At 42.5% G+C, this 17,916-nt stretch overlaps 1 protein-coding gene across 2 annotated transcripts in view; it reads left to right on the top strand.

Annotated features, from left to right (window-relative positions):
- stk32c (serine/threonine kinase 32C) overlaps positions 1–17,916 on the top strand; it is a 106,133-nt gene that overhangs the window by 69,188 nt on the left and 19,029 nt on the right. For both annotated transcript variants that reach the window (XM_086258374.1, XM_086258373.1), the window contains 2 exons: positions 9,644–9,817; positions 17,087–17,124. In XM_086258374.1, the coding sequence (XP_086114500.1) occupies positions 9,644–9,817; positions 17,087–17,124 (212 nt within the window). The remainder of the gene's footprint in view (positions 1–9,643; positions 9,818–17,086; positions 17,125–17,916) is intronic.

The following is a 17,916-nucleotide window of genomic DNA, read 5'->3' as shown; positions in this document are numbered from 1 at the left end:
ACAACAAACTGAGGGCATTTTAATGAGCGTACAGTAGTAGGCCTGTTTATTTTTTATAATTCCCTGCAGGAGTTTATGGCTGCCAAAGCCTTCTGTGTTCTAGTTTTCTAGTTCTGGCTGTGCTGCTCAGCTCACCCTCACTCTCTCTCTGCAAGCAGCACTGTTTTAAATACCCATTAGTGACAAGCATGCTGAACTGTATCTTTGTGGCTACGTGGGATTGAGAAGTTTCACACCTCCTCTCTCTGCATTTGAGATGCTCCAAAAAAATGGCCTGTCCATCTCACTGGGAGCACACAGAAACTCATACTCGAGCAGTTCCTCTCGTTTCCAAGTATAATTGGTCCTATACTCAAAACGCCATAAGTCTTCATTCTAATTGGACCATTATCTTTGACACGTGTTATTTTAGGACGTTGAGGATGATTTTGTAAACAGATTTTGCAGACCTGTAGCGGTATCCGTGCAAGCGGACGGTTTGTGTTTCATCTGCGAGGAGTTTCTGCCTCTGCTCCTAATTAATGGAAGCCAATTGAGCTTTGTCACTTCCACGCATATTAAAATATAATCAAGAGCACTAGTCTTAGTTACTCTACACCCTGAGACTCAAACACGAGTTCCACTGGAAACATTAGTGAAAATTGCAGGGAGGTCATTAATAGCTCCAATAAAATGTGTTGAGAATTCATTTGTGATTATGCCAAAAACAATAAAGTGTTTGTAAATCGAGACGAGCGATTTGAATAATAAACATGTAAATGTTGCTGCTCAGTCACAAAAACGTACATGTGAATTTTTGGTGCTTTTCAGCTGTGATCTGTAAATTGTAAAGTACATGTAATGAGAGCAGCTTTAATGAAGCTGAAAAAACTGAGCCACGCTGCTGAAATTGGACTTGCTAAGCTCGGGCCGCTCATTATCTGTTTTATAAATGGATTAGTCATTAAATGAGGAGAATACAGGATCGTGCCGCCCCCCATTTCTTTGTTTTGTGAGGAAAACAGGAAATGGGTCCAGATTTATTGAAACGCATGTAAATATAATGAATCAGAATCAGAGAGACTTTATTTATCCCCAAGGGGCAATTAAGAGGAAAAAGAGTTTGCACAGTTTGGTCCTATCATCACCTTTATTTTAAAACACCACGTGAACTCTCTTAGGCAGCTCTCTTCTAATTTCTTTAAGTAGTCTTCGGGAATAGTTTTCCAGGCTTCCCGAAGGACATTCAAAGCTCTTCTTTGGATGTTGGCCGCCTTTTGTTTCCGTTCTCTGTCAGAATCCTCTGGAACAGCCGATCTATGACTGATAAAGTTCCAGTGTGCGTTTCCAGGTATGCTTTTACTGCATTGGCAGTTGTTTGGGATCATTGTCATGCTGCAAAATAAAGCTGTTGCCAGTCAGATGTTTTCCAGATGGTACATAGTGGATCAAAATCTGATGGGATTTTTCTGCGTTCATCAGCTTTTGGAGAAAACGGTACAGGCCGAAACGAAGGCCCAAACCATGACAGAGCCTCCGCTGTTTTACCATGGCTGTAGACACTGCTCCATACATGTTGACAGCAGTTTGAACCAGAAATGTCAAATTTTGAATCATCACTCCATAAGAACTGTTGCCACTGACTATCAGAGTAATCCTTGTGTAATTTGACATACCTCAGTCTTTTCTCCCTGTTTCTCTTCATTAAAAATGGCTTCTTGACAGCCAACATTTCACTGAGACCATGTCTCAAATCGGTTATTTGCCAAGTTGTCTGTTATGTGTAGACATAACAGTGGTTCATCTGTCTTTTTTATAATAAATGATTCACAGCTCAGTGTTAATTGGCTTAACAAAACAATAATAATAGGAAGAAATAAAAATGTTGCTGGAAAAAATGGTGAAACACTTAAAATGACCTTCAGGAAGCCTGAAGAACTATTGCTAAGAAAGTCTGGCTTCTTGGAAGCAAAATATGAAGATATGAGGGTTGGCTCAAGAGTTTCACACTAAAGTCTTGAGCCAACAAGTTGTCAGATCTTTAAAGGAGGAGGATCTTTCACTTGACCTATGATTTCAGCTTGCTTTAAAAAGAGCTGTTATGTGTTATATGGTCTGACCCATTTATGAGATGAGACTGTATCTGGCCCACGAACTAAAATTACAGTCGTCTGACTTATTTTTGTCAAGTCACTCTTGGAAAGAAGTTCCAATGATGACTGTTGGTTGGATCAATAGGGATTCTTGAATGCAGTGTTACCGTTTGAGCATTTTAAGTTGTTTTTGTGATGTGTTGAAATCTAATAATGCCATGAAATGTTTCAGGCAGTCTAACTTTTGTCTAAGTGCAGTAACAGACAGACAAACAAAGGTGTAACGGTGAGGGATCCAGAAGGCAGGAGTACTTTGTCAACAGGCTGTTGCCATTGCTGTTAGATGATATGACAGGCAGATATGTGTAAATATGTCTGGATGCAGCTGTTACCCTGAACTTAAGCAGCTGCGTTGATGTTTTCAAGCGTTCAGGTTTGCAGACGTCTCTGACGCTTAGAGAGCGAGAGAGGTGTTTTCTTGCAAACCTGTATTCAGAAGATTACTTCAAATACAGGTTTGTTTAGTTCCTTCCTTAATAAGCAGTTGGATTTACGCTGGACTGACGGAAACGTCTAATCACAAGAAAGTTCAGATATTTCCCTGAAAGCTGGATGTGAGAACACAGTGACACATAAAGCAAATCAATCTACTGCTTGAGTCTCTATCGCAAGTTTATTTCTGTCCCAGTTTACCAGACGCTTTGTGAGCATCTGTGCGTGACAGGATTGTTTTGCGATGCACCTGTATGCATCGGATAAACTGCTCCATTTACAGTGGGGCGAAAAAGTATTTAGTCAGCCACCGATTGTGCAAGTTCCCCCACTTAAAATGATGACAGAGGTCAGTAATTTGCACCAGAGGTACACTTCAACTGTGAGAGACAGAATGTGAAAAAAAAATCCATGAATCCACATGGTAGGATTTGTAAAGAATTTATTGGTAAATCAGGGTGGAAAATAAGTATTTGGTCAATAACAAAAATACAACTCAATACTTTGTAACATAACCTTTGTTGGCAATAACAGAGGTCAAACGTTTACTATAGGTCTTTACCAGGTTTGCACACACAGTAGCTGGTATTTTGGCCCATTCCTCCATGCAGATCTTCTCGAGAGCAGTGATGTTTTGGGGCTGTCGCCGAGCAACACGGACTTTCAACTCCCGCCACAGATTTTCTATGGGGTTGAGGTCTGGAGACTGGCTAGGCCACTCCAGGACTTTCAAATGCTTCTTACGGAGCCACTCCTTTGTTGCCCGGGCGGTGTGTTTTGGATCATTGTCATGTTGGAAGACCCAGCCTCGTTTCATCTTCAAAGTTCTCACTGATGGAAGGAGGTTTTGGCTCAAAATCTCACGATACATGGCCCCATTCATTCTGTCCTTAACACGGATCAGTCGTCCTGTCCCCTTGGCAGAAAAACAGCCCCATAGCATGATGTTTCCACCCCCATGCTTCACAGTAGGTATGGTGTTCTTGGGATGCAACTCAGTATTCTTCTTCCTCCAAACACGACGAGTTGAGTTTATACCAAAAAGTTCTACTTTGGTTTCATCTGACCACATGACATTCTCCCAATCCTCTGCTGTATCATCCATGTGCTCTCTGGCAAACTTCAGACGGGCCTGGACATGCACTGGCTTCAGCAGCGGAACACGTCTGGCACTGCGGGATTTGATTCCCTGCCGTTGTAGTGTGTTACTGATGGTGACCTTTGTTACTTTGGTCCCAGCTCTCTGCAGGTCATTCACCAGGTCCCCCCGTGTGGTTCTGGGATCTTTGCTCACCGTTCTCATGATCATTTTGACCCCACGGGATGAGATCTTGCGTGGAGCCCCAGATCGAGGGAGATTATCAGTGGTCTTGTATGTCTTCCATTTTCTGATGATTGCTCCCACAGTTGATTTTTTCACACCAAGCTGCTTGCCTATTGTAGATTCACTCTTCCCAGTCTGGTGCAGGTCTACAATACTTTTCCTGGTGTCCTTCAAAAGCTCTTTGGTCTTGGCCATGGCGGAGTTTGGAGTCTGACTGTTTGAGGCTGTGGACAGGTGTCTTTTATACAGATGATGAGTTCAAACAGGTGCCATTCATACAGGTAACGAGTGGGGGACAGAAAAGCTTCTTACAGAAGACATTACAGGTCTGTGAGAGTCAGAGATTTTCCTTGTTTGAGGTGACCAAATACTTATTTTCCACCCTAATTTACGAATAAATTCTTTACAAATCCTACCATGTGAATTCATGGATTTTTTTTTTCACATTCTGTCTCTCACAGTTGAAGTGTACCTCTGGTGCAAATTACTGACCTCTGTCATCATTTTAAGTGGGGGAACTTGCACAATCGGTGGCTGACTAAATACTTTTTTGCCCCACTGTAGCTGCTGCGTGATGCAACATCTCAGCCAGGCAGGTAATGAGAGAGGACCGATGAGACGTCTGCCTCATCTTCCTGTCTCCCACCTTACTGTATAGCTAAGAAAATAATTGGTTCCCTGTGTGGGTAGGCTGATCAGACAGTTGCTGGTATCCATAGGCTTATCAAACAGAACCATACGATTTCTGGTCCTTGGAATTTGGGCACTTCGGTGCTTTAATAATGCATATGTGATAGAGCAGCTGAGGGCATTTTGGGAAATGCCTATTTTTAAAAAACAAACACACAAACAGATCCAGCTTACAAGAAACGCCTGTTTTGATAAGCTTCACAGGAGTGCTTTTATTGATACTGTGCCAGGAGGGAGGCAAACAGATAGTCTTAAAAAACGCAGGAAAATCCACCAAACGCCTGTCAGATGAAGATGACTTCCACAATCACACAGAGAGGAGGAGGAGGGGGATTATTATGAAGACAGGAGGTTGTTTTGTCAAAAAAAGAGAGATGTGCATAATATAAGGATTTGTTAGGTTTCCTCCAGCTGATACCTACACAGCCTGGCACGCTGCGTCAGGAAATGGAGGTTTCGCTTTCATTGAGACGTCGTTGAATTCTCCTGTGCGTTTGAACCGCTCCGTCCGTAGCATCACAAGAAATTCATTAAGAAGCGGTCTTCTGAAAGCCCACACTGAATCCCATCAGCCGGGGGAAGACTGCTTTAAGCTGGGCGGATGTCAAGTTTGCAGCCCACAGTAATTGCTGCGACCATTCCCTCGCCGCATAGAAATGATGTGTAGGAGTCAAGGGTCCGCTGAATGGATTACCTTAAAGGAGGAAAAATTAACTATCATCTGCTGCACACTCCAAATCCACATAAATCCTTGTAAGGATTTGCAAACCGTGAGAAGATGCCGACTTCCTCTTTTACTCGCAATGTTGGAAACTCCAGAGTGCAGGGGTCCCCACCCTGAAGCAGAGAATAACTAACAGTAGGGTGCAGAAAGGAATTTGATCCCCTGGTCTGTACATCATAGTAAATGTTTGGTTTTCCCTTTAATGCTCCAACCAATTCTCCCTTAAGGAGATGCACCAGTGACCAAATGGACGTACATCACGGCAACTGTTGTCAAAGAGCTTCCCCACTCTCTTGGGATCATCTCGAAGAATGTAAAGGGTTGAAAAATCAAAACAAGGGTGAGTCATCTGGAGCAGCTGCGTGAAGTGTTTTGCCTCATGCATCCTTCCCTCCATCAGAGTCATATAAAGCAAGCGAGAGCAGCTCCGAGGATGGATGTGCTCTCTCCTGTTCGGCCTCCATTAGGAATATTGATTGCAGACCTGGATGGAACAAGGCCTCGGGAGGCCATGGAACAAATTAGCCTCTACACCTCCAGTCAGCAGTTATAACAAGCCCTATGAGGGGCTTTAGTCTTTAAATCATCATCATAAAAGACGAACTGCGAGATCTTTTCTCTAATGCTACAGTAACACGAGAAACAGCAGTGGTCGGAGACTGCTGCAACCGCGTGCTTACAGTCTTGTTGTCTTTGAAATGGTTGCTTTGAAGATGGGGACTAGGCTCGCAGCCACTTGCAGTCAGTTTCTTTCTTCAAAGCGACTTCGGCGCATCAAGACAGTAAGAAAACAGCAATAAGATTAACTGCAAAATTGCATGGGTGCTCAGCAACCCTGCTTTTATATAGGAATATAATCAGAATACAAGCAAATTGAGTTGAATCCCCTATTGCAAAGAGACGCTTAACAGACAAGTTCTTATCAGCATAGACTGACTCAGATTGATTGCAGTGTGTCTGCAATCCTTCGCCAGTCTGTGTGACTACAGTCGGTTTGAGTGGGGTCATGGTTGTTGGAAGGCAGGCTGCCTCCCCACAGGTGTCCTCTGCAATCACTTTGTATTGAAAGTGGTCACATTGGTGCGGCTGAGCCATATTTAATAAAGCATGCTTCCAGGCAATATGCAGACTCAGACACATCTGGGCCTATTCTGGGCTACTTTTGGCACTTATGCCTCAGTTCTGCCGAGTGTTTTGTGGTCTTGCCGTAATGTGGTCGGGTTGAATATAGATTTCTACAAGTATAATAATTATATCTAACTGTAAGTGATAAGCTGGACTAGATGTAGGTAACGACAAGTCATCTGTGGGCCAGATCTGACCAAAATGCCACAACACATCTGACATCTGGCTCATATAAGGTTGACATTTGGTTCAGTTGAGGCAGCCAGACTCAACCTGACTCAAAGTTATAAGTCAAGGCCAAATGTGGCCCAAAGAAAACTGGATGATGAGCATTTACTGCGGTCGGTAAGGTTATTTCGTCCTAGACTTGCCAGCACTAAAGGACTTGGGACTTTTGTTCAAAGTGCCCTACACACACTACTCTTAAAGAAGAACTTTTTTTTTTAGGGCATAGGATTTAAAGTGTACCTTGTGAAAGCAGGCCAGTGGAGGTGTTTTGTCTTAAGGTGAGTTGTTGGAGGCAGTGCTCACTCACACCATTGGAATCCTCAAAGGACCATGCAAAAGTCTTGTGACTGAACCACACGGCCAGTTTGAGCCATCTCTATCATCAACTTTATGTAGGCCATCGAAACTTTGTAGAGCGGTTAGAGCCAACAGAATCACAAGCTCTTGCCTCACTCTAGCTTTTTCCTCAAAACTCATTCCACTGTCTCTCTATTTCCCTCTCTCCTCCCTGCCTCCCCGGGCTCATTTGTCATTGTGGCCTGATTATTTCAGCCTGTTCCTTGTACTCCTTCCAGCCGGCTAACCTTCTTCTCTTAGTCCCCGCAATCGTGGCAACCTAGTCCTGTCCCGGCCATTTCCAGCATGTCCTTCCTCGTGGTTTTGGACAGTCACGGCTCTCCCTAGACTCTTCTCCCAAATAACTGCTAGGCATTCATTCATACTCGAGGGTTTGTGCAGCAATTCCTCTGTGCTCATTAGGAGAGCGGCGCTCAATAAATTATCCTCATCTCAAGTGCAGCAGAAGCACATAAAATGAGATTAGTGGTTAAACATTATGTTGACCGTAGCTATATTACAGTGAATGTCTCCAAGACAAATATGAAAGAGTTAAAGGTTCCCAAATCTAAATTTGTTTTTTGTGTGAACATTCGATCAAATAACTGCATCTTGTGCAAAAATATTAGCTCAAGGCGCCCAAGTCGACTTCAAAACTCTCTGTCCTTTAACGCAGTCTCGGTTTTGACGCATAAAAATAAATAGAAGTAGTTGAATGAAGCAGGCGAAATATTCAAGCCCTGCATAGTTTCCTCTCTTCTCTACAGCAGGGCGATCGCTCTGTGAAGCTGGCGCGCCTGTTTGGATTTTCCTTTTGCAAAGTCACAAACACTATCGGCACTTTGGCTGGCGCGTCCTCACCCCTTAAGCTGCCACCACTGCGACCAAGACCGGAGCAAGTGCCAGAAAGGAAATTGGAAGGATGGATGTCTTCAAATACTCTCTTCAGACAAGTGCTCTTCAACTAATACACCTCACTTTCCTTTCCAGGGTAGCTCAGATCATATTTCACAGCAGGAGAAGCTTTTATTTAAAGTGTCAGAACTGCCGAATTTGTGGATTTCACACTGTGTTTATTTGGAGCAAAGCCCCCCTTAACGAAAAAGAGAGAGAAAACCGTTTGTGTTTCTTCTCCATCCCGTGCTTTGTGAGAGTCTTAAAGGTGACAAGGCTTGTCAGTGCTGGAGCTTTTCATATGCTCCAGTTGTCAGCCTGTATCTGACATCTCCGTGTCACCTCAGTGAAAGCGGGGAAGGAAATGACAAGCAGTCCAAGCCTCTGCAGTCTCGCTCTCTCTCTCAGGAGCCCTGATATTTAAGCGGTGGACGAGGGAAGCTGAAAGTTTTGTGGTACGCTGAGATAGCGAGTGCCACCTCAGCGGACGCTCGTGTGTCACCTGGGTTTGAGGAATCGGGCTGTGACAATGAGGTGATAAAAAGGTGACAGTGTGGAACCCCTGCCAAAAGCAAACAACATCCTAGGGCTGGCCATCTGCTGAGGCCAATATTAGTTTTTTTGTTTGTTTTGGGGAGTTTAATCTTAAACAGGTCAGGGCAGCTTTGTGTACTGTGCATGATGTAGGGTGGCTCTGCTGTCGTTTCCTATTGAGTGCAGGCTGCAGTGGCACGGAAGTGTATTGGAAACTTTCTTTGCCCTGTTTTGCAGCACCTCTTCTTCTTTTTTTTTTTTTTTTTTATTTATCCTATCACATGAATGTCGAGGGTGATTCATCAGTTAATCGTGTGGTGTTTTAAGGAGAAGAGAAAAAGCCAGCAGTTCTGCAAATGGGTTTTTCCTTCTGTGGATAAGATTGAATGATTTCAGCCTCTGCAGCAAACTCCCTTTCTCTCTCACGGAGCAGCAGGAAATTGCACCTGAATAGGAGCAATCAGAATGCCCCCACCCCCAATGAGTGTTCACAGCCAAGCCCAAAGATACAGAGGGAACCTGTGAGCTATAAAAAGAAATGGTATCGCCACAGCATCAGAACTTTAATGGGAAAGTAAAGAATTGGCTCAGCGGCAACCACATTAAGCCAAGTTTGATGGAAGGATTCACCACGGATTGGTGTGTTGTCCCTCCTCTCCGGGTCTATTAAGATATTATTCTGCTTTTATTTTTCTCAGATGAGAGATTAGATTCTGTTGTACAAAAACATTTGTGTTCACCGGTGTGGCTTAATGTTTTGAAGCTGAATTTGTGGAGTGGACTGTTACAAATCCCCACCTGGATCACTAAGAGGCTGTGTTTTAATTTGTTGTGCGTGACCAGTAAGCCTGATTGACAAAAAATGTGTAGCAGGTGACGAGCTAAGTTATTGTCGAGCTTTGATGTGACAGTGACGTCCTCTGTTTTTGCATTCTGTCCGACAGCTGGCAAGGATATTATGTTGTGGCTGTGAGGTGTGCATGTGCCATATTTGTGCATGTTTGCATTTGCTTCTGTGCAGATTCGTCCGCCGACCCTTCGTGCTTCTCATCAGCATGCGTGTGTCTGATAATATTTGCACATGTAACGCACTCTGTGTCCTGCATGAAAAGCATACTGAGCATGTTTGCGGTCTTGTGTGCTCAGTCTTTGCGGTTGTTTGCGCAGCATATGTTTTCCCACACTGGGCTGTGACTGAGGGCCGTCTCATCCCACTGCACCCAGGTACTCGTTCCAGGACGAGGAGGATATGTTCATGGTTGTGGACCTCCTGCTGGGAGGAGACCTCCGCTACCACCTGCAGCAGAACGTCCAGTTCAGCGAGGACGCAGTTAGACTCTACCTCTGTGAGATGACGCTGGCGCTGGACTACCTGCAGAGCCAGCACATCATCCATAGGTATTTCTTTTCATTTCATTTCAAGGCCTCCAGCAGCTTTCAAGCTGTTGAAAAGTCTATGGCTATAAACAGTGCATGAAGTGTTCTTTTATATGGAAAACTCTTTCATAAATTTGCCCTTCAAACCCTTCTGAAGGTTGTTTCGTAAAGCAAAGTTAAAGCTGCACCCTTTTTTTTCTGCATAGAACTGCAAGATTGCAGTGGAGTAAAGGTTTTGGAGGTGGAAATAACAAACATATCTATGTGCATAGAGAAATGCAAATATGTCCAGCAGACAAAGTCAAGTAAAAAGGCCTAAGTGTGCACAGTTGGGTCTATAATTATTTAGGAAATTAGACATTTTGTGATTTTGCAGTAGATTTTAATTAAAACAGGTGGGATGTGATTAAAGTGCAGACCTTCAACTTTAATTCAGAGGGTTGAACAAAAGTATTGAATTAAATGCTCAGGAATTCAAAGTCTCCTGTTTTCAGAGGCTCAAAATATTTTTGGAAAGTTGACTTTCAATCAGTCCCACAGCCAGATGAGGTCTGTTTCCTCATTATTCCATGACGAATTATGGAACAGATCATGATCTGACGCATACCACATTATCTATCAAACACTGTGGAGTCAGTGTTGTTCCACTGGCGTGTATGCCTGCCTGTGCAACCTGCTCACTAATGTTTATTGATAATGTGACTGCTGATAGAAGCAGCACGGCTGGACGATGCTTCACAGTGTAAATGGATGGTGACCCAAAGCATACCGCAAAAGCAATCCAAGAGTTTCTTGAGGCAAAGAAATTGGATATTATTCACTGGCCAAGTCAGTCACCTGATCCCAACCCTATAGAGCAGGGGTGAGGAACTCCTGGCCTCAGGGGCCGGTGTCCTGCAGGTTTTAGATGTGTCCTTGATCCAACACAGCTGATTTAAATGGCTAAACTACCTCCTCAACATGTCTTGTTCTCAGAGGCCTGGTGATGAACTAGTCATTTGATTCAGGTGTGTTGATCCAGGGTGAGATCTAAAACCTGCAGGACACCAGGCCTGGGCTTCTCCACCTCTGCTATAGAGCAAAGGTGTCAAACATAAGACCTGGGGGCCAGAATTGGCCCAGTGAGGACTCGCACTGGACAGCTTTGGAAAATGTGAAATGGGGCAGAGTTTTTAACTGTATTTTCATGAGTGTTACAGCTTTTCCAACTGATAAAGATGGCCATTCATGCTACACCAAAGTAGATAAGTAATAGATAAACAATTAAATGACAGTGTGGGGAAAAAAATCCTCTTTTCCCCATCTATTATTTCTGCTTTTTTCATTTATTTTTTCCCACAGTGGAAAATAAATAACTTTAAAATTCTTACAATTTGAGCCCAAAGAGTCGTTCTGACAGATTTCATTCAATTATTACAGGAACATTTCTTAAAAATGGCCTTTGATTTCTTATATTACTTTATATTATATGTTTTAATATAAAGGGATTTAATGTGACTACTGTTGGGTCATTTGTGCTATATAAATAAAATTGAATTAAATTAAATTGAATAATAAGATGTCTCAGGGGATAAATGTGTAGCTAAACTTTACACTGACAGAAAGGGGAGTTTCACTGGTCCCACCAGTTTTAGGTCATAGTGGGCTGTATGTGACCCACAATATAAAGTCACTCTCTGCTGTAAAGCACAGCACCAGGCAGAAACCACAAACAAACGGGAGACTGTGTATAAAAACAGCTGTAATTCCTAAACAGTTAGTTTGGTGCCTTTTTTAAAACCCTTGAATAAAAGCAGAAAGTCTGCACTTCAATCACATCGTTATTGTTTGATGTATAATCCACTGTGGTGGTGTACAAAGGTACAAAAATATGACATTGTAAAAATGCTTATGACTATATTTTATATACTGCTGTTTACTATTGTATGCGACTTTTTTTGTCCTCTGAACTGAAAGAAGAATAAATTGACCAGTGTCCCAGACACTCCAGTTTTTGCCTTGAAGAAAATAAAAACATTTCATTTCCAGCGTGACATTGGATGTCATGCCTTCTGGGTTTTGATTCACAGCGTGTTTACCCGAGAGAGACAGACGCATTAAACTCCCAAATACACCCATAAGACGCGTTTGCAATGCTTTCCAAATACATTAGATGCTGCAGGGCCAGCCAGCGAGAACACGTAGCTTAACTGGATACAGCGAACTAGAATTTCCCCTGTGTGGGGAAAAAAACACCGAAGATCAGCTCAAGGTTGTGTCTGTAACTTTCAGTATTCAAGAGGTTTTGTTTCATTGTGTTGTGCTTCTGCACGTTGCAGCAGTATTTCCAGTTATTTTTGAATGTGAGGAGTCGAGCCTCACATCGCTCTTAAACACCAGTGAGTGTTGTTTTCTGCTCTGAAAGGTTAAACATAAAAAGTCACAGCCCCTTTCTTTGCATTATATGTTGATCTCCAGGTTTTAAATGTGACTCATTTGTTTGAGGATGGATATTTTTGACCCAACATTTATCTTCCTCATCTCCTTCCACTTGGATCTTACGGTTTTGAATCGTATTCCCTGTCCCTGGTTCAGGGAGGGCTCTTCCTGTTAAAAGGGAGTTTTTCTTTCCCACTGTCACCAAGTAATTACTCATAGGGGGTCGTCTGATTGTTGGAGTTTTCTCTGTATTATTGTCGTGTCTTTACCTTACAACAAAAAGCACCTTTGCACAAGATCTGATGTATTTATATATTCATGGCCACAGTATGGCCGAGAATATATGTTGCCCTTTAGCACAGATTGGAAACAGGGTTTTGTGGTCCAACAAAAAACAAAATCTATTATTGCTTTCAGCATGTTGCAGTTTAAGTGGTCTGAGGGGAAACCAGACTCCTCTACATCCCCTGGTCTGTTTTCAGGCTTCAGAAAATCTAATCCATTAAGCAGCCTTTGACCATCACAGCTCTTTTCAGACTAGATCTGGAGAGTTTTTAAGCAATACAAAGAGAGAAATATTCAATGCACAAAGTAGAATTTAGTATTGCAATAAAAGAAGATCATTTTAATGTAAAAGAATGTGTTAAAAATCCCCCTGAAGTTATAAGAGGCCTGGAGCAGTGAAGAGCTGCAGGATGTCCATCTTCAAATTCTGCAATACTTTGTTTTATGTTTTAGCCTAGTGCAGCTTTGACTTTATCAGAGGCCTGTAAGAGAAATTAAAATTTAATAACATATAACATATTGATACAGCAGCCGCCCATTTACAGTTGGTGCAAACAGTAGCAGCAAGGTTACTCAAAACCACTTTATGCTGTATTACCCTGGCCCCCCATTTGTTAAAGAAATCAAATTTAAAATTTCAGTCGTTACTTTTATGACTGAGATATAAAGTGGAGTCATACGGAGCTTTGAACCCCTTATTTTCCACCCAGACCCTTCACGTTAGACTGAAAGGCTTAAAACAAAGTGAATGGCGTACATTTATATACTTAGATTTAGATTTAAAGCCGTGGTCCAAGCTAGCTTTTACTGTGAGAGCTACTTAGTCAGTGCCTCAGTTTGAAAGCTTTCAAAAGTCCAGTTCTGTTGTCAGATATAGTTATATTATAGTTTTGATGGCTAGTTTAAAATTCTGTGGAGTGCTTTTTTTGTAAGTTATGTTCAGCATTAGTGTCCAGAAGGGCAGTAAAGCTGGTTGTGCTTTAAACCAGGCCCGCTTTATGTGTCCCTGCAACAGGAGTATGGTGTGATTTCTTATTTTCAGTGAGAGTTACTCTGCGACTGTGATGTCTGGTCTCCAAAACCAAAGAAATGGACAGCTGATATCACAGATGCAGTCTCTGTCTTTTCTCTCATTTTAAAGTTGCCATTTTCTGTTATTTTTTTGTGAAACACCATAGTTTACATTCTACACAACAAGCATAAATGAGCCATACACAAGCAAATATATATCTTATATTCAGTTTCTCATGATTCTTGGTGTGAGCTCAGATTATAACCTTTTTTAAGGCGCTGAAGTCGCTGTTTTTATTTACTTTGCACACCTAAGGATTGTCCCCATCCTTCATCCACAGTGGACTCAGTAAACACAGCTCTTTGTCCAGATATGCTGAGCGCAGCTGTAAGCGTGCGTGCAGTCCAGTCAGTGAAAGAGATGCATCCCTGCAGGCTGCAGATTTAGAGCCACAGATGGCTGAAAAACTGTTTGAACCTTATTCAAAACCTTATGTGGGCTGCATGTCTTCTTCCAGCAACTGTGTGTGTCCATATGCATGTTTGTGTGTGTGTGTTATTTATGTTGTGGGGACATAAATCTGTGTATATAGTCACACTGTACAGACCTGCCTCCCTTTTGGGGACAAAAAGCAATTCCCCCAAATCATAGATGATAAACATTTTAGTGCTAAGATTTGGTTTAAAGTAAAGGTAGCGCATTAATGTGAGGCGTCTGAATGCTGAAATGCACTGATACACTGAAGCATACATCATATTTGGCATCGTGATAAAAAATAAAAACACCTTTAAGGAGCAGAATTAACAATAACATAAAAGAATATGGAAGGAAAAGAATAGTTTGACTTGCTATTGAATTTGCTTTTTTTCACTAAGAGCTAAAGAGGTTTGTCACCTTCAGGTCTGTGCAATACAGCTAAAGCCGGAGCCTGAGCTTAAAACTCCTGCTCGTGCAATCTAAAGTTCATTTTTAATACATTGTGATGCACACAAAACTAGTGGGTCAAAAGTTTCAGACTGACAAGATGACGTTTGATGCGGCTTTCTCTGGTCTCTGCAGGTTACCTTATAGCAGTAAAGCCTTGTTTAGGATTTGCTTGACACCTATCACTTAGTTGCTAGTAGATATTCAATGCTCCGAGTGACTAGGTAACCCCTCAAGCTGTGTTTTGTCATTCCTCAGCAAATATTCAGAAAACAGTTTCTGGGCATGTGCCGAAGTGAAGCGAGACGGTGCTATTCTCTTCCTGTATGCGTACGGCTTCTTTGATATGTATCTGTGGCTCTCTTCAGGTTCTCAGACATGGCTGTCTGCAGTAGATATGCATCATTACACTTCTGCTGGCAGCCTCACGGAGATGGCAAGTGTTTTCTGAAAGTGAAGCCAGAGTTTTTCCCCTCATTGTATAGTTGGCAAAGCATCTTCATCACATACATTTTAAGTGGCTATAAATAGCAGCTAAAAAATGCTTCAGTGTTTTGTTCGTCCTCTTCTTAACGTCATGTTTTCTGCCATTGATTCAAGTGTGTGTGCCGTAATCTAGTGCCTTTGTATCAGTGCCCTCCTCCAGCACAACAGGTTTCTTCTACCCTGGAAGTTTTTGACAGGAGAATACTCTACAATTATTTTGTTGCACCAACTGAAGAAAAAAAAAAGAGGGGGGGGGGGTCTCTGGTCTCCTAGCAACAGTCAGCTGCCACCATGCCCAAGGAGGTAAAATTAGTCCTGTGAGAAGAAAGGAAGTAGAATTGGAGAATCCCTTCTCTCTCTTCTCTCCTTTTTTATCCACTCTGCAAGTTAGATCACCTCACGCTGGATTGCTTTGTTCCTGTTCAAAATAAGAAATCACTTGGCATGCAGCTTCATGTTAGACTGATGTCTCTGTGATTGCTGCAAAATACATTAAGTGAATTCCGTACTTCAAACAGCGTGGCACGATGCTGTAGCTGGCACTGGTGCAGGGATTCCTCCTGTGAACATGCATGCTTTTCCCTCCTGCTTTGTTCTGCTGGATCAGTCTGCAGCACCACCACCTCCGCTCCCCTCTACGAGTTTTAGCAGATATTCACGTCAGTCGCACAGTCACCGTGAACACACGTGTCCTGTGGGGTATGTAGATGCTCTCTGTAGACCGCATGTATTCTCCACACCAGCATGATGTACGGCATAATTAAATAAGCTGTGCGCGCTCTGTTAATTGCCCGTGGAGTGTTTGAAGGGCTGGAAAATGTCAAGCTGTGTGTGTGTGTGTGTGTGTGTGTGTGTGTGTGTGTGTGTGTGTGTGTGTGTGTGTGTGTGTGTGTGTGTGTGTGTGTGTGCGCGCGCTCCTGGATATGTCCAGGGCTTGGGTGCTCAGTGTAATAAGCATGTGCAGACAGACCTGTTAGTCCCTCTGGACAAACCTCTCCCGGGGATCAGTTATGAGTGTGCTCTCACGCGCTCCGAAATGCAGGGAATGAAGGAATTTTCTGCTTGTTGACACAGATGTCCAAATCATGTTGTTCAAACATGTAATTCACACATGCATCAGCCTTCAAAACACCTCCCACACGCTTTAGCATCTACACATACTGTACACGTCCAATCCTGGTCTTTCCCACTTGACCACAAACTATGATGATGGGAGGTGCTGTTATGGGAGCAGATTAGACAGTTAGCAAATGCTTAAACTCACGAACACTTTTACTAATAACAACAACTTATAAAGCACATTTTGAAACGCACATTTTAACAACTCTAGCATGAACACTGCAGTTTTTGTTTTTGTTAATGACGCCAGGGTTGGCAAATGTTTTCGGCCATATTCGGATGGGGAGGAGTCCATAATTACCTTACTTATAGTAAAATGGTCTAAAGGGGAGCTGGGTCTACTGGGTGTCCTCTCAGTTCTGATTTCAGGCTGTATAAAATCCAGCACATGACTGGAGCTGGCATGATTACAGGTCTTTTTAGACTAGAATAGCTACCACCAGGGCCACAATGAAATAGACTCTCTTTTTTAAGAGAGATGTATGAGTGAGGCTGTTTTCAAATTCTCAAGTTGTGCAAGAGACGCATGCCAAGCTTATATCATGGAGTTTTTCCAGCTAATTTATCCCTGATTAATTCCTTCCAACATTTATAGTAGGAAATCTTTCAAACTTCCTGAACTGCTCACAGAATCATTAGATAACTTCAGACTTGCTTGATGATTGCAACTATGATCACATCAGCATCTTTGTATCAGCCAGGAATAAATAAGAGGCTGTTTAAATTGAAGCTGCGGTGCCATTGGATAGCTTAGATCAGAGGTCCCAAATCTGCAGCCCCAGAGCCACATGCGGAGATGTTTCCAATCTCTAGTGGTTCCATTTCATTTCCACAGAAATCCAAATGGAGACGCTTAAAGGCGGCATCGATAACCCACATGCTCCGAAGGTCTATGTGATGTTATCCATAGGGGTTTAGAAAGCTGTAGGTCAGTTTACCTGTACACAGCAGAAACTCAGTGATGTGCTATTAAAATGCAAGTAATATCCTCTACTGATATTTGCATCAACATGTTTTAATGTGTACGTATTCTTTGTCTTTTTTAGAGATGTCAAGCCAGACAATATCCTATTGGATGAACAAGGTAAGGGTGTGAACAGTTTGCTCTGTTTATAAGACAGGATGTAAAACAAAACAGGACTTTTAGGCCTTCAGTATGTATCGTAGTTGTATAAGAGCACATTTAGACCACAGACCTGTCTGAAGGGCATATCACAGTATTCTTTGTGCATTGTTTATTTATTTATTTATTGTCAGATACCTGTTATATTTTGTCATATGGCTCTTAATGAGTTTTATTCTGATTATACTATATGTATTCCTGCTATATGCACACATTCAGTTTCCTCAGGTCCTCCTATTTCCATGTCATTTAAAAGCTGCAATGTTAGGACTGTGTCGTATCGATGGAGTGGATTCAGCAGCTTTAAAGCCTAACTATCTTATCACATTGGATGACTTTAAGCTGTGTTTCTTTTTTCGACTGCATGTGATTCTAATGCTGTCTGTACCTCCCTGTGTGTGTGCGTCTGTGTTTTGTACTTCTCCTCCTAGCTATACAATAAATATGTCTGTCGTGCATTTGTGTTTCTCAAAATCCTTCTATCAGCTTAAGCTGACGGAGGGATTCTGAAAAGTGCTTGATCATCAGGGGAAAACAGAAATTGTACAATAAATAACCCTTAGAGACGGCAGTGACGTTCCCAATCCGCTGCGACGAGTACGACACCCCAGAAACGACCCCAAGAAGGTCAGAGGAGTCGGGGACATCGGACTGACACACAAAATAATGAGGACACTTTGTCCTTGCATATCACATTCCAGCTTACTGAAAGGGAACGTTGTGTCCTCATTTGTTTCCTTCTCTTGTCACATG

This window comes from Aulonocara sp. 'chitande type north' Nkhata Bay, linkage group LG13 (genome assembly GCF_057382095.1).
Source record: "Aulonocara sp. 'chitande type north' Nkhata Bay isolate Kocher_YH1m ecotype deep benthic linkage group LG13, A_spYH_male_GT1.1, whole genome shotgun sequence".
NCBI classification, from domain to species: domain Eukaryota; kingdom Metazoa; phylum Chordata; class Actinopteri; order Cichliformes; family Cichlidae; genus Aulonocara; species Aulonocara sp. 'chitande type north' Nkhata Bay.
The sequence above is the reverse complement of the archived record's forward strand: the minus strand, read 5'-3'. Positions and strand labels throughout refer to the sequence as shown.